The 17411-nt window shown below is 35.1% G+C and overlaps 1 protein-coding gene across 4 annotated transcripts in view; it reads right to left on the bottom strand.

The window, feature by feature from the left end:
- Window positions 1-369: 369 nt before the first annotated feature.
- The window catches only part of LOC109042159 (phosphatidylcholine:ceramide cholinephosphotransferase 2), a 118289-nt gene continuing 101247 nt past the window's right edge, over window positions 370-17411 (bottom strand). For all 4 annotated transcript variants that reach the window (XM_019058752.2, XM_019058750.2, XM_019058751.2 and 1 more), the window contains 5 exons: window positions 12838-13066; window positions 11868-12078; window positions 10495-10769; window positions 8583-8758; window positions 370-7908 (listed from right to left, as the gene is read on the bottom strand). In XM_019058752.2, the coding sequence (XP_018914297.2) occupies window positions 7753-7908; window positions 8583-8758; window positions 10495-10769; window positions 11868-12078; window positions 12838-13066 (1047 nt within the window). In that variant the 3' untranslated portion in view covers window positions 370-7752. The remainder of the gene's footprint in view (window positions 7909-8582; window positions 8759-10494; window positions 10770-11867; window positions 12079-12837; window positions 13067-17411) is intronic.

Below are 17411 nucleotides of genomic sequence, written 5' to 3'. Positions count from 1 at the left end.
TATGTGAGTGCTATAAGGCTCCATCTATCTCTAAAATTATTTTCATAAATCCATTGCCATGCCATTATATCAAGAGGGCATTTTGTCGAATTATTACAGAAATGACTTCGTACTTTTCGGCTGATGAGTTTTTTAATTTCTATTCGTTTATAATATCTCCTTTAGTCTCCTTTTCCTTTGCAAAAGTTCCGTTTTTAATGTTTTCTGTCTCATAAGACCTGAGGGGTAATACTTCTCACCCTCGGTCCGTAAGGCCCTGTTAAAGTCTCACAGAGACATTAAAATAACGTTGAATAGATAATATTCGACTGAATAAATAGTAATAGTGAATGAAAGAAACAACAGAGGAGGAAAAAGAAAACCTTGGCGTACAGTTTCATGAAATAAAAAATTATTATTTTTAATAATAAATTTTTAACGTCAGAATGCATTAAATGCAGTCAGACAGATAACATCAGAAGACGAGTAGACCATTATTTTGTAAGTACTTACAATCTTATGAGAATTAAGATTCAACAAGTTTCAACAAGTATATTCAAGAATAAATCTGAAAATTATTTAATACATGAAGACAACATCAATTTACTTACAGAGGAAAAAATAAAACAGAATTTGTGGGCGATTAATAATAACATATTTATAGAAGATCGACTCAGCAGTATATCAAATGTACAATAAGCCCACCGAGAGAAGGATATTTCCACTCTTAGAGATAGAAGAATACTCAGAAGTCCCAATTAGATGAAAGTAGGCAACACCAATACTTGTCACAATAAGAAGTTCTCAAAAATTATTTCCTATAATGCTGTCATTTAGGAGGAAACTCGGACAGATAATGGACATCCTTTGTTTAAGGTAACAAATTTCAGAAAAATGGGCCACAAGACAAGGTACGAATTGAATCACAATGCAACATATTTTCTCTCCAAAATTTCATGAGGAAAACGTAACACAACAGGAAGTCTGGAGGTCAACTCCTAAACAAGGTAGAAGTGTTCACACTTAATATTGATTAAATGGCAGAAATGCAAAAGACGTCATTTGTATAATTCAACTTCCATTTGATCTGTGTAAAAAGTTCTCATTCATATCTCGTTCAGGAGATGATTTTCTCAACTCCCCATCGCTTAAATTGCTTTCTAAATGAGATTTTGAAGATAATACATGTGACATTTTTTCCTAAGGGGGACCTTATCCAGTGGCCCATTGTTTCTTTCTTTCAAGAAGCAAACAGCAAGAGAGAGCAGTCGAGAAAAGAAGAAGTTAAAACCTCAAAACAATGTCAGGGGTCCGCTTGGTGCAAGTTTCAATCGTCATGGATTGATGCGAATCAAAATATTACCTTAATGTTAGCCTATGTGCAGCTAAGAAAGCCCTGCTCACTAACGATCCATGACAATTGAACAAAATAGGAATAATCTTAACTGTTGCAAAACAGTTACAACTGTACACCGAAAAAAATACGACCATACATGATACTTCGGTGGAACAGTTTGTGATGCAACTAATGAGCCTATGCACAAAGTATGACTTGGAGAATTTTTCTTCCAATTTAAAATTCCACCGAAGAAAGGGTTCTTGGAGTTTAAAAAAGGAAATTAACTCCTCAATGAAGATATTGGTGTTCACATTTAAACTAGTCAATGAAATTTTAAACTTGAAATAAGTGCAAACTGTCTTGTTATTTGATGGACAATTGATCAATTTTGAACCTTGAAATCTTGATTATGGTGAGGCATTTTATAAACCATTGATTTCGTGCGTCATCTTCTACAAGAAATTTTGGAGTAAAGATTTAACAAGGTCTAGGGTTGTATTCATAACCACTCCTTATGTGGTAATGCTTTCTTGAGCCATAAGATCTACATTAGTTAAGATCTTTACGTTTAAGGAACGACTATGAATACCACCTTTGATTTCAGACGTTGCCTACTTGCTTCTATTGGTAGTCAAAGATAGTTTTATCTGAGATAGAAGATAAGGATGGTTTTGGAGCTAGATTTCCTTTCACAATAGGCATTTACTAATTTCACACATGCAGGACCGTTCAAAATGTCTCCTGAAAAATTGCAAAGCAGAATAATCCTCACTTACTGGATGCTCCTAAAAGACTGTGTTGTTTATTGAGACACGCAGTCTGATCTGTAGGTAAAAAAGTGATCTTCAATAAGAATTAATATCATACAAATTATGTAAAAGTAATTTTAATGAGTTACCGCAATTTACAGAATAAATAACACGAGGCGAAGGAACAAACAATTGTTTGCTGACCTAAGTCAAGAAAGGGAACAGTTAAGATTGGCAAATTTTACAAGGAGTGAATTGGCTGAGTCTTAGCACTTAGCGAAACACTTTTAAGAAATCAGTCTGCACGTCTACAACGCTGCTTTAAATTGTTCAGTGTAATACATTACAATTTGATACTTCATTCATACTTCCTGAAATATCCAAGGTAGAATTAACAAATGAATGAATAAATAAATAAATAAACAAATAAATAATGAACAGATGAATACATGAAGGAGTAAATATACAAATTTCAAATGCAATAACTGTGAAACAACAAGTTTTAGCGAAATGATAGAACTGAACTGATTGACTTACTTGATTGAAAATAAAATTTCTGACATCAGTATAAGACTTTGCATAGGTGTATAGCAGTAATGAGTGTAAAGTATGTCCAATTAGAGCTACAATTACCTGGGGAAATAGATTTTTATTGATTAACGTCTTTTTGGAGAATATTTTGGATTTCAGCAAGGTGAAAAGAAAAGGAGGAAAAAAGATGTTAAAAATAAATTTTATTAGTTTTGTACAATCAACCTCACTCTGATCATTCGCTAAAACTTGTCCAAAATAATAAACAGGTATAATCAATATTGAAAAATTTATCACAGACGATAAAATCAGTTGAATTCAATTTAAATTCATACTTCCAACTAAAACAAGAGACAGATTCATCTTTCTTCTTATTTTGTTGCTCCTCTGTTATGTCGCTCCTCGCGTACATCGATTTCCTTGTGAGCCCTGTTCCCCATATAACTGTATGGTTTTAGGGCTCAAGAGGGAATAGAGATACACCCGTATCCCAGAGGAACGACAATTTAGTCCACATAAAGAATGCACCAAATTTTACTGTGGAAACTCCAGTTTTATGATAATTTTTGCTGGTTGGTCGGAGACACTGAGGTATCAGACTCCATCATTTTTCCTATATCAATGATGAAACTTTCATGTCAAAAGGAGTGGATTTTAGAAGAAATACATGATACGTAAAACCTATAGTTACTGTCTACCCTCATAGAAACTTTCAATAAACTCAAAGGAGTAAAGGTTGGATTTCAATTTCGACCTCGGGTTGCAGGTGTTGAGGGTCAAGGTTTGCTTAGGAGTATTTTGCTGGTGGTATTTCTGTCAGGTGACTTGCATCACTCATCAGGACATTTCTGTCATGCAGCGGACTGATCAACTTGAGACCAGACTAGTCGCTTGATTGATTCTTTGGGTCATTTTCAATGTGTGACTTTCAGAAGCGAATTTCCGCGAGTGGATTACGTTTACATAGAAGTCTAATTAACAGAACTGCCAACTGACAAAGAATAACACTCGCTAGAAGTCAAGAACTTAACTCTGCAGTTTGGTTGTTGGTAGCCAACGTTTGCATCTATTCCCTTCTCCGTCCATCTCGGGAGGTGAATCAAGAATTTTGGATGTGGTCGTCTTTGATGCAAATACGAAGACTGAATGTTGTAGGTGAACCGTTCCTCCGAGGAAAATTAGTTTTGTTGTGATTGAGGTTGCCGGTAAGTCAGAGAGTTGACCGAATCCACTCCCAGAAATTCGTCTCATTAATACATTGTAAATTTAAAATACCTCAATGTACAAAATTATTTAATCAGCTAGCTGATAAAAGAAAAGTAAACTTAAAGTAAAAAGTCTTTCATTTATTTGTTACGAACTATTGCTGAGAGAAAAGTTATGAGAGCCTTGAAAATACTTTGTCATAGATAGTTTTACTCCCGGAGGGAAAGGTAAGATAGCTGCATTGTTGTCAGCATGATTCAGACAGAGAGTATTATGAGCGCAGCTATTAACTTTCAAGATAGTTATCATTGTATCGATATACAGAGAATTATAAAATCATTCTGTTCTCACTAAACCAATGATCTTATTTTCAGAAATGTTTAAAACTACTAAGGTGAGATAAGTCTTGCAGTAAGAGGTGAGTTCATGATGATGTGAGCATATTTTCTTCTTCTTTTTGTTTTTGAGGTCACACTGCTAAATAGAAGCTTAAGGTTGTGTAAAACAATGATAAATGACTAATTCTTTCAGGTGAGATTGTTATTTCTAAAATTATTTTTTGATATTTTCCTTGAATTGAAAGTTGATTTAAGATCAGCAAATTTTGGAGCTGGATAAAGAAACAGAAAACAATTCACGCATAACCAACTTAACGCAAATATACTGAACGTTTTTACCAAAAATTATTAATTTTTAAGGGAAATGTAATTTTATTACTGTACATATGTTTAATGAATCTTAAACCAAGAATAAGTTGCTGGATTTTGAAAACATTGTAATTACATTTAAGCATGCTTTTTTGCTACATGCGAACCATTTATCATTTCATTCAAAAGTTAGAGACTCCTCAAGTTCAAAAAGAATTTTTTAAGAGGATTTTTCCTTTCTAGACTTGAAAAGAAATACCTTGATGTAAAAGAATAGCAAAATCTGTTAGAAAAAGGTGACAGCGAGTCCTTAAAAGTAAAACTCGCTGGAGAGAACAGGTATCACATTGTGCAAGAAGGGATTGGAAAAACAAAAGAACAGAACATCTGTTCAGTTGGAGCTGGCTATTTAAATGAACTAACTACTCTTTTTCTTATGATTGCATTAAAAAATAATCTTACTGGTATATGTGTGCACCATGTTTCAAGTTTCAAAAGTGTTTTTAAATTTTTTTGCTAATAAAGAAAAATTAGTGTTGAGGGGAGTCAATATCAGAAGTAAGAGACAAATAAAATAAAGAGTCAATAAGTAGACCAAATTAATTACCAAGGCAGCAAGTTTTTTCCATGTGCGTTCAAAAATTAGTAATGGAAAACAAAAAAATAGAGGAGCTTAAGAGCTTAATTGAGAGCTTAGTTTTGCTTATTCCCAATGGACCACTAAACAAGGAATCAATTGAAGCGCTATGCAACTTACTTTCTCATAAATATTTCTCGAGGAAAACAAAGCCTAAGCCTGGAGGTCAACTCCTGGACAAGATATAAAAGTGTTTACGCTTAATAATGGCTGAATGCCGAAAATACAAATGTTGTAAATTACAGGATTCTAAATTCTTTCACAAATATTCTGTGCACAAAAGTCGCTGGTAAGTGAAATGATCATGAAATTTTCCCTCTAATTTTTCGGACCTAGTTTTTATTCAAAGTGCAAAATACACTTGAAACACCCGATCGGTATTTTGACCTTGAGTAGGTACATATAACATATTCTTAAATTTACATCATTTGTAAAATTCAAATTCTATTTTATCTTTGTTAAAAATACTTCTTTACATCTTGTTTAAGAGTGATTTTTGAACTTCTTGTTGTATGGACCATTTTCTGCGCAAGACTTATAAAAAGGAAACGTTTGAGGTTTTTTTCTAGTTAAGAACTTGTCTAGTGGCCCACTGTTGCTGAAATTATTGAAGCATATGGACATCCATACGACACTTTGCTAAAGATATTCAGATAATACAAAAACTGATTACTTTACTTCATACATACATTCAGTAGTTGAAAAGAGATACACTTCTTTTTTTACTTAAAAAAAAAAAAAAAAAAAAAAAAAAAAAAAAAAAAAAAAAAAAATTACATATCTTAAAGGAGATAAACGTGTAAAATTATGCAAAACTTTGAATGGAAAACTAGTATTACTCGTAAGAGAAGATCTCCTTTAGAATGCACAAAGTAATATAGGGTTTGCTTTCACACATGGAAATAATTTAAAATGTGTGAGCTTCTTTTCTCATTATGTTCAGAAAAAATCTATTTTACACAAAATACAGCTCCGTATGGCTTGTTACTTCCTTGTAATAATACTGGTTCTGTAACTTTTGTGCTGTAACGCACTTTCATTCATAGTGAAAGGTTCCTAGTTTTCATCTTAGAACTTTTATAGTGACGGAGTTTTCAATAATTTATCAGAAACACTGAATACAAAAATTTGCGGCACATTTACTCCCCTAAACGCAAGCTCTGAAGGAAGTCTGATGAAGCTCTAAAAAAGATGAAGGCATTGCATCTATTACAGAGGATCCTAATTTAAACACACACACACCCCCCCCCCTCCCCCCCACTCCGATGCTATAGCCCAACAGATAAACCATCTCACTTTATGAGAGCCGTTCAAAATTTTATTTAAAAAAAACCAATTTGAAAACCAAAATTTAACATTTTTTAGAACCACCTAACTGGTGGCAGGTGGTTTGAAAAATATTTTTAACAAATTTAATTAATTATGCCAAACTTTTTAAAAGTAATAGGAAGAGTTGTAAAAATTTAGAATTTAATACAGAGAGCTCTAACTCTTGACGAATGTCATGCCTAATTTCAGATTAAGTATGCACGTGTAAAGTCCTGTTAATTTGGCTGGATAGGTTGACTCAGAAGTTCATAACTTTGAGACAAAATTTACTTAATCACTTCCAGCAGAGAGCTAAAAGTTTACATAGTTTCTATTTCCAGCAATTCTGAAAGCTGATAAGAAGAGTAAAGACAAATAAAAAAATATTAGTATACAAGACTGCAAAATTTTGAATTGCAGAAGTTTCAAAATTTAAATGCACAGATAAGTTTGGTAAGATTTAAGGAATAAGAAATGATCATAAAAGAAAAAAAATATTTTAAGGATTAGTGTTGTTTCGGAGAAAAAAAAAAACAACAAAAAGAACAACAACAACAACAACACCATTTGAAATACTTGAAGGGGAGACTTTCAGCAAGCTGTGATGAATTGAATTACTTCCTGTAATTCATTTCCAATTATTATCGATCACTCAGCAATCAATAGAAATATTGTCGACAAGATTTCTCATCCAGTGGGAAATTGTTAAAATAAAACACTTACTTTCACTTATTTTATAAAAATACAGATAGGCAGTACTTTCTTGAAGTTGGTGAAATTGCTTTTTTTTATAATTGTTGACATACTACCTGATTGGATGAAAAATCTCAACGACAATAGTCACAAAATTTCATGGTTTATGAGTCTTGGTATCTTTTGCGCAGAATGATATACTTCTTCTGAGATACGCTGATCGTACAACAAAACATCTCATTTAAATAAGTTTTGAGGTCATTCATCAAACCTTTTTGTCCGATTAACTATTTGTAATCTGATCTGGATTTAGGTTTGATCATTTTTCTCCGAGGTGCTCCCTGAAAGATAATCTTCTACACACACTGTGGATAGACCAACACTACATTTACAGAGCAACAATGAAGCATAGGTATTCTAGAAAAATAAAAAATTAATTTCAACAGACTAATCTTGGGGACCTAATTAAATGCACAAAAACTCAAAGAGGTCTGAAATGACTTGATGAGGTTCAACCAAGCTGACATGCTCTTACCACTTGAAACAACAGTGAAGATATGAGAGAGCTTATTTTACTTCTTTCACAGAGTCCAAGTCATGTTCAATGACGTAAATATTCACATTCTTTCCTGTCAAATTATTCTGACAGGAGGGTGCCACGTACTAACTATCCCGATTTGGGTGTTTTGATAGGCATCTTCGGGGCCAGGGTAGTGGCCAGTCATACTGTCGTGGGACTGGCGCCCCGATGTTGCATTCGAAAAATAGGAATAGTCTAAACCACCATACTTTTGATAAGTGATTCCTTGAAGAGCTTTGCTGCAATAGAGAAAAAAATGAATGCATCAGTACGGGTAGAGAAGTTTTTTTTGTTTTGTTTTGTTTTTTCTTTTTTACAAAAATGCTACATAAAAAAAGAAGAAATGTATGATTTATGAATTTTGCAATATTAGACTACAACAATTAAGGCGTTGACTGCAGTTAGGGCACTTCTATGGAGTTGCCCTTTTTGCATAAATCGGGTCTACCATAATCGAAAGTAAAACACACTGGAATATCAAAACAGTCTTCGCAAAACTGTGCATATCGCAAACATTGATACTTTGCAAATAAAGCAGTCAATGCCTACAAAATCTCCTTCAAAAAGTAAAATGATTTCTAAAATTGATCGTGTCTGAGGTATTGCATTTAGAAGATAAAAAAATCATAAACTGATTGTGAGTGTTTTGCTGAAGATTAGGATTTTCAAAATACAATGGGCGGAAAATATTGCTGAAGAGTTCTTTAACCAGTGATGAATCATTTTCTTTCAAATGATGAGAGCAGAACTACTAATTCGGCCAAAATATTTTCAAAACATTGATCTTCGCTAATACCTACTAAATATTTATTATAAATCCTGGGACTTGATACACAAGCAATAGTTACAGGAAAAAAGAAAAAAATTAATGGAAAAATAGAGATATTAAAAAATTCTATAATTTTTTACTTACTTTGAGAAATGAATGATTTGCTAATGTATGGTAAGTCCAAAACAGCCAAGTGGTGACAAAATAGGCAATTATCACATCAACTGTGTAATGACCATGAGCAACAAGCACCATTATGATACCGATGAGAGACATACAGAAAGAAGTCCAGTGCAAAACTATGAACTTCTTAGGAGAATCTGAAAAAATATATTTACAACTTGTTATTTAAACATTTTAATGTTAACATATTTTGCTTTCCACCAATTTAAAATATTGCTCCAGGAATGTATACCCTTTCTTTCCTCCTTATAATTTAGAGGCAAAGAATTCTACATTAATTAAACGTAATAATTCCAAAATTCATGTTGAGCACTTAGAGAAAGTAGACATTTTGAATCGTTTAGAGTTCAATTATTCTACGTTCTCATAACGCTAAACTTGGTAAGGTGATGTCACTTCAATTCAGTTTGAGCCGAGACCAGCAAAATCTTAAGGGTAAAGAGGAAAAATCAGAAACATATCTTAAGGCGGAGTCAATTCATTAAAAATCTTCTAAGTGAATGTACATGTTTAAGTTTAAAAAGAATGGACCACTAGATGAGGTGCGAACTTAAGCATTATGATATAAGGTTTCTCACCAAAATTTCACTTAGAACACAATGTTTACAACAAAAAGTATTGAACGTAATGCCTAATTAAGATATTAACATTTTTCCAGGCAGAAATTCAAACCTCCCATTCATGAAAAAACAAATTTCTACAAGATTCAAATCACACACTGAATGTTGCCGTGACAGTCTCAGCAGTAGGAAAATGTGGCAACTTCAATTTTGTTGCTTCGGCTCAGCTAATGTATGATACAAAACAACGTATTCGAAGAATTGCAAGTCTTTGAACACTCAATTGAGAATGCTAAGGGGTGTCAAAGTTCTGGTAGACAAGAAAGGCTGACTTTTGTACATTAATAACACTTTGAACAACACAAGGCAGAGAAGGAATATTGCTCGATCAAGAAGTCCGCCAAAACCGCAGTAGTGTGCGATTTGATTCAAGTAGACTATTGTTTCCCTTGTTAACGGGGAATTTAAATTTCTCGTAACCGATGTAAACTAAAAATGTTAATATTTTAGTGAAGCGCTGATGATTTTTGTTTGGCGAATCGTGTTCTGCTGAAGAAGAAACATGCATCAGAATAGAAACTTTTGTAGGGGACAGTCACAAGACAAAATTGTAAAACAGAGATGAAATTTCGCGTACTCACTTGCACTATTTAAAAACATCACTGGTCAGCAAAATATGAAACAGCAAGCAAACCCATTTTAAAGAAAGAGATAAACAACCCAAGAGCCCTAGATGTGTGGGAAAACATATATATCCACAGTACAAACAACTTCAACACAGACTTGGCAGGCACAAGTAACATCCTATTTAAATTCATTGAAACATGGCAATGGAGCACCAGCGCATGGATCAGGAAAGGAAAACAAAACGTTAGTTTGCTGCCGGCTGATGATGGGGCCATCTCGACCCCCAAATGTGTCCCATTAAATTGTTAAATAGCGCAAGTGAGTACACGAAATTTTATCTTTTTTTTACAATGTATCAGAATGCTTATATTTGTACCTTGTCTACTATTCCATTGAGAGACCTTAGTATAAATTATGATGGGAATGTTAGACTATACTGATTAAAGTGGATACATTATACATAATTTTGTAAAGTTTCCCTCTAAGTGATAAGGGGGTTGAAACAGAAATTTGAAAAAAATGCCGAAAAGTGACCGTCAATGAAAATCAAGATCACCATATTCCATCCATCCATCCAACCTCAGCTTCTAACAAAAGATCGAAAAATTGAAAATAACATTCATAAAAAAAAAAAAAAAAAAAAAAAAAAAAACTCTTGAAAAAGACGGACAGTGAAGATGACTCACATTCAGCAACAGTAAGGTAGCTTATAACGAGAATAGTTGTGTGGCCGCTGTAGATATAGTCACCACAATACGTGTGCTTTCCGTTGATGGAGAGCCCGAAGCCAGAGAATAGCTGGATGACTCTCTTGGCAATAAGAATGGTGTCTGTTTCATTTGATTTTGGTGAGCATGTGTAAGTAGTGCTAGCTACAGGCATCACTGTCACATACATAGTCACTGATCGCATGAAATACAGTAATGCTAACAACAGGAACAGTCTACGCATTACTATAAACCTAGAAAAATAATAAAGAATATACAATTATTATGCATGGAAGATGAAAATTTAAAGAAAGTGAGATGATTTAAACTGAGGTTGTCTACTCTATAAATGCACACCAAACTTGTAAGATTACTTTTTTTTTAGTTTTGTTTTTGTTATTTACTTGACAGTCAAATCTTTCATAGGAAGAGATTGTAATTGAATCCGTCATTCTTAAAAAGATGAAAGCTTCAGAAATGGAAATACAAGAAAAAGAGTAAAACTGTATTAATCAACACGTTTTAAATCTAAGATTAAGCAGTGATGCAATTAATCAATTGAATTCGTAAATATTTTTGAGCTATGAAATTTAGAACAGGCTGATTTGAACTTGGTTTCTTCTTCTTCCTTTTTGTATTTTCATTTCTGGCGTTTAGTGTTTTTGAGAATGACCAATTCAATCAAGGAAATTAAGACGAAATTTGGAATCTTAATATCTTAGTAAGACGATGAAATTATTGCAAAGTTATTTGCATTAATTACTTAATAATTTCAATTGAATAAGGGAGAGGTTCTTACTTCCCGAACTTCATCTTGTACTTTTGAGCCATTTTATGCACTGATAATACTGCCGAATGATAAGTGGGGTACAGCTACACGTAACGTAAAAGAAAAACACATTTTTGCACGCTAAATTTTGAAATTTGCTACGCATAGGAGACAAAAAATTATTTATTTATCTACAGGGTGACCAGTTTTCTTGGATTTTGAAATTCTCTGACTTTCTTTGGACTTATCAGCGTTTTTTAGCATAAAATTCCCTACCTTTTCCATTACTTTTTGATGTTTTTAAGGCGTATTTTTTATGCTCTTCACAGAAAAATTTAGTGTAAAGAAAAAATGAAAACCTAAAATCGAGAACTAACAGCAGAAGTTCTAATTTTAACTGATAAAGCCAGGGGGTGCAGTTGGTAATAATTACATTTTTCGGCTAGGGGTCAGATTTCAAGGCTCCTCAGCAAAATTCCCTGAGTTTTCAAGATCTTGTCACCCTAAATAATAATACATTTGTCTTTTATAAAATTTTAAGGTATCTATCAGCTGAAGACAGCATTGAAAATTTATGACTTACCTATGCTTGTGAAAAAGTACGACTAGAGAGGCAATGGTTGTAGAGACCATGATAAGTATTTCTGATACATCAAGAGCCCAATCTTGCGCTGGAACACTTTCTAAAAATACATCCGGCAATGGTTTATATATCTTCCTATCAGGTACTTTGTCATGGACTAAAGCCAATACTACAGTCGTCAGAATAAAATTTAGTAATAGTAACAATAATGCTGAAACAAAAAAGACGAGTTTTCATTAAAAACGGATTCAAATTAGGCTTGCCATTCAAGATATTTTTACACACAAAGCTCCAAAGCTACTTGCAGCCAAAACTCAAAGAGGAGCTGTCCCGCTGTCCCTGAGGCCAGGTCCTTACTCAAAACTCTGCGCTTGTCTTGTTTACTCACCAAATTGCCTTGAGGATATTACTCAATTTCATAGCACTAGAGGCCTCTGACAATATCCTCTCCTTCTCACAACCATGTATGTAACTTAACAGTCAAAATCGTGCAATTAATGGAAAGATTGAGAAAAAGGCAATTAACATACCCACAACTAAAGGCCCTCCAATTAAGAGGGGGAAAAGTAGAAAAATGAAACACATTTGTCCCTTGAGAGACCCTAAAGAAGTAGGAGTCAAGCATTACGACGGTGTAAGTCGGCAATCACATAACTCGGTTTGCGACGTCGCAGACTTCCTGTCATACTTTATTTCTTGAACGGAAAACTACTCAACGGCAATTCTTTAAAACTGCCGAGAATTTTCTTCTCTGTGCGGAGAAAATTCTGCAAAAACATCAAGGAAAGCTGCCGATTTGTTCTCCTTTAAAAATATAAGATAGAGGCGGAGATTTTCAGACACCGCAAACGAGATATGTGATTGCCGACTTACACCGTCGAAATTATTGACAGATTGTATAAAAAAAAAACTTGTAGAGCCGTGAAAAATTGTTTGTCGTAGAGGAAAAATTATTGTAATGCCAACTCACCGATAAACGTTTTCCAAATTTCCTTTGGAAAACGATTTTTCTCGCATGCTGGTTGGGGAATGTCGATGCGAATCGCTCCATTAGGATTGAACGAACTACTTTGATGCTCATCCTCATCTGAGTAAACAGGTTGAGCGTTTATGCTCGTCCCATTTTTATCACTCCAACTGCTGCCTCGGTCCGTTGTTTTTGCATTTGAAAGTAGAGGTTGCCTCTGATAAAGATCATTCTGTCAACATAAAGATGGAGAGGAAGTTAGAAAAAACACGAAGAAAAAACCGCTTGAGACGGGTTAATTTGTCCAAATTTCGTGATTGATAATTGGATCACATTTTGCAAAAAGGAACCACTATCTCTGGCTCTCCTATAAAAGCACATATCTGCATAGGGAAACCAATGTCATGTGTGCTGTTTCTAAAATGGGCAAGAAATAGTGGTTCCTTATTGCAAAATGTAATCCAATTTAAGGTAATGTACGTTTGAAAATTACGAAGGAATATATGTGGGTACATCTTTTCTCGAAAATAAATACTTTACAGAAGAAATTTGAAAATGTTTGAACGCCCACGCGGCGTTCTTCCTTACAACAGTAAAGCAGCCGTTGCGTGCATCTAAAACAGTTAAAAATCATCCGTCGCAAGTCAGTGATGCACAATTGGATTACATTTTGCAATAAGGAACCACTATTTCCGGCTCATTTTAGAAACAACATAAATACCATTGATTTCCCCAAGCAGATACGTGTTTTTATGGAAGAGCCAGAGATAGTGGTTTCTTAATGCAAAATGTAATCCAATTATCAAAGTCAACACCGGAAACTTGGCGATGTCTTAAGATCCCTCGATATAGTCGAGCGAGAACGAATTTTTTACTTTCCTCTTCCATCCTATATACATATTAAGGTTCCCAAAAAATATTCTTTCTATAAGTCCTTCAAACTAAAAAAAAGTGGGCACTTGCATGACCCTCTCAGAGGAGGAAGCAATTGAACAGCCAGAAAAGATACAGGTATGAGGAGTAGAGTGACCGCCACAATACACTTCCTTAAGATATCTGAAGAAGTAGTTTCAGACGATTCTAACACGAGCCCGCACCATTTGGACGTGCAAACGGAACTATGTGCATTATGACGTGGGCCTTGTTACGCATATATTCTAATGGGTCTCAGGGCTCATGTCTCAATGTACATAGTTCTGTTCGGCAGAAATACGTTCATTTAATCTTGATTAAGCTTTTTAGGACGCCAAAGTGATAGGAAATAACCAATGAACGACGGGGAAAAATCGTTCAATTTAGAGAAACTGTAGTTGAACTTGAAAATTGTTTATGGAGTGAAAAACGGACGGACTGAGTCCGTGGTCCGCCTTCATTTGAAAGATTAGGCAAAAACACTTCATACAGGTTTAAATAGTTGCCTCACGCTACATACTCATGCGCGACATCGAATCTGATTTTAAATGCACTTCAATATGGTTACCCGTCAGTGGCGTGGCGTCAATTGCGATATATCGATTGTTATGCCATTTGAACCAATGGTAAAAAATCGATTATTAAGGTGTTCGCTACGAACACCCTGTTTATCAATCCTTTTCCATAGGTTTAAATGACATAACAATCGATATATCGCAATTCAAGCCACATTACTGTTACCCGTATCCCGTGGACGATTCGTTGGTTACCAGAAAAAAGGAGCGTTACGCTATTTTCGGAACCTGATCATGTCAAAATTTAAAAAAGAAATGGATTTTTGTACTAAAATATGCGTGTACAATTCCCGCCTAGAACGTTGATTTTGATTTGTAATCACAAGAAAAATCAGTGAAATTTTCAGTTAGGAGTGCTGACCTGTCTTCAGGGGAAAATAGATTAAGGGGTATTAATTTCCCAACGTTAAAATGTAGGTACGTTCCTTCGTCTGGAGATCGACGCATTGAAGTGAAAGGGTTAATTTCATGAATTTTGAGCTACATGATGCAACTTTTCCAAGATGCATTTATCTTCATTTGGTAACTCGAATTGATCTCAGCTGCGTTAACTCCGAGTTGAAGGGAAATCGTTTCAAGAGATTTTCCTGTTTCTTTTTTGGCTTTTTTCTTCTTAGGCAAGCAAAGAGTTAGGGTGTCGGTACGTTGCGCCACCCGATTTCCCTGCTAAATGTGAGCTATCTCATTGCTGGGTAACCAACTGAAACCGGTGATGAAAATTTTTTCGTCGGATAAGAAATCTTAGCCATTTTGGTGGGTCCCCGTTTACGGAGCAGTGTCCTGTGGGAACTCATGACAGTATTTCATTGATTCCTAGGAGGAATTTTTATTGCAACCAAGGGTAAAGTACTATTTCTCTGGTGAAGATCTATCTGTTTCACTTTGCACGACTTAAAAAGTAAATAAATAAAAAATTAGTGATGATTTACATAAATGATACTACCCACTGTTCATTATTGGTTAATTTATGGCTAAATGAGAAAAAGATACAAGAGAAAATGCAGGGAGCAGTGTTAGTTTTGGATATTTTAGATGGCAATTCTGGACTAATAAAGACTTTTCAAGAGACAGGTGAACCAAGTAAAATAAAACCACGAACTAGATAATCTAACAGTTCAAGTCTAGCGATTTCAGGGTTGCAAGTTTCGTCAAATTTCCAAGTTCCATGACTTTTCCTGGCTGCAACAAATCGAATTATTTTTTACGCGACGTTTACCATCCGACTTTTCCTTTCTAAGATTCCGGGACCTTTCATCGTATAGAAAAAAAGGAAGAGCAGATATATTCATGCTTACCGCAAATATCAATACCGGGATGTAATTCCCATTCCATCGCGTTGTTTCCGATCAAAATATTTCCTAGCTTACCGATTTATAGTAATCCCTTTAATATTGTATGTTCTCTATATCCCTTGCAACCCTGGACTTGATAAGAACCGTTTTTGGAGAGACGTCACGGTGAGGATTCTCGATTATATGACAGGTATCGATTATATCGATATCATCGCGAGAAATGCGGGAATGCATGGACGTCTATCGAATAATCGAGACCCACCGGTGACGTGGGGTTTGGCAACACTGCTTTTCCTCCATTTGAGTGCATGTGAAACAATCGAATCTTGGTGCTTGCCTCGATTAAAATCGATATATTCAATGGAGTTAAATGGAGTAAAAACAACGTTGCCAACTTGCGAAATCGCCACTGCGCTGATCCAAAGAAAAGAGATGAAGAGGAATATAAACCGGCCGACAAAAAATCCATCTTCAACTTACCATAATCATTTGAGGCATCCGGGACCTTAAAACACTAATTGTAAGTTAACGAATCGCATACCTGGAATATCAAGATATATATTCATTTGTATTCAGTACAATATTGAAGTTCAACATGAGGCCTAAACTAAATATAATTTCAACTACCACCACCGATTGTGCCAGTGCATTATTTCTATTCCAGGGTTGCCACAGAATTCGGAGAGTTAAATTCCCTGACATTTCTCTAATTTTCCTAACACATTTCGGTGTGATTTTCTGACGACTGAACAAAAGCCAGATTAATAAAAAGACATGGTTAGAGATAGTTTTCACGCAAAATTCGTTGTTCGAAATGTCTAACCCGCTCGAGAAAGCAAATGAAAGTGATTTTGAAGATTTTTCCCCGACATTTTTGTTATTTTTCCTGACTTTCAAAAATTCCCTGACATTTCCCGGTTTTCCCTGACTGGGGAAACCCTGTCAAATGATTCTGATTGCCGAATTCGTTTAAAGTGGAGACCCCGTGAAAGGAGAAAAAACCTAGCTGACGGGAGCCCTGCAGTGGCGTGGCGTGAATTACGATATATCGATTGTTATGCCATTTAAACCCATGGAAAAGGATCCATAAATAGGGTGTTCGCAGCGAACACCTAATCGATTCTTCACCATAGGTTTAAATGGCATAACAATCGATACATCGCAATTCACGCCACGCCAGTGCCCTGCACCGCGGTGAAAGGGAAACCATACCATGGCATGTTGTGGTTGTTGTGCGTGCTCATACAGCGACAGACGGATAAGTTTCGTGTAACCGATTTTGTGGGATTCAATCCCTCTTCTGAGAAAAGCACGTTACGTAAGAGGAGACACAAATCACATTTTTATTGAAATTGATCAAGTTAACGGCGTGGGATAGCTTTAATTTTGCATCCTCTCGATTCCACTTTAAACATCTTCACGATCACATGGTTATTGAGAGAGGGGTCATGGAAGGGAACGGGGGATCTCTTTGAAGCGAACGGATTCTTGGAAATAATGGGAATCCTCTTTGAAACAGGAAGAATTCTTGTTGTTTCAACGAGGAATTACTAAACACGGCGTATGATTGAACAGAAATCTATTAATCGAAGAGGATATTCGTTTTCTGCACGGTGGGTACAGTATCTCCATACTACCGTGCTAAGGAAAAACGCCGCATGTGCATTCGGGAGTTTTCCGAGTTCTTCCGAAAAAAATATTCAAATACGAGGGGAGTTATGAATATTTTCCCTTGAAATTTTCAGATAATTTACATCTAAGAGCGAATCAAATTCTCTGAAAAATCGGAGGAAAAATT

The sequence above is a fragment of the Bemisia tabaci genome, chromosome 5, assembly GCF_918797505.1.
Source record: "Bemisia tabaci chromosome 5, PGI_BMITA_v3".
Lineage (NCBI taxonomy): Eukaryota > Metazoa > Arthropoda > Insecta > Hemiptera > Aleyrodidae > Bemisia > Bemisia tabaci.
The sequence above is the reverse complement of the archived record's forward strand: the minus strand, read 5'-3'. Positions and strand labels throughout refer to the sequence as shown.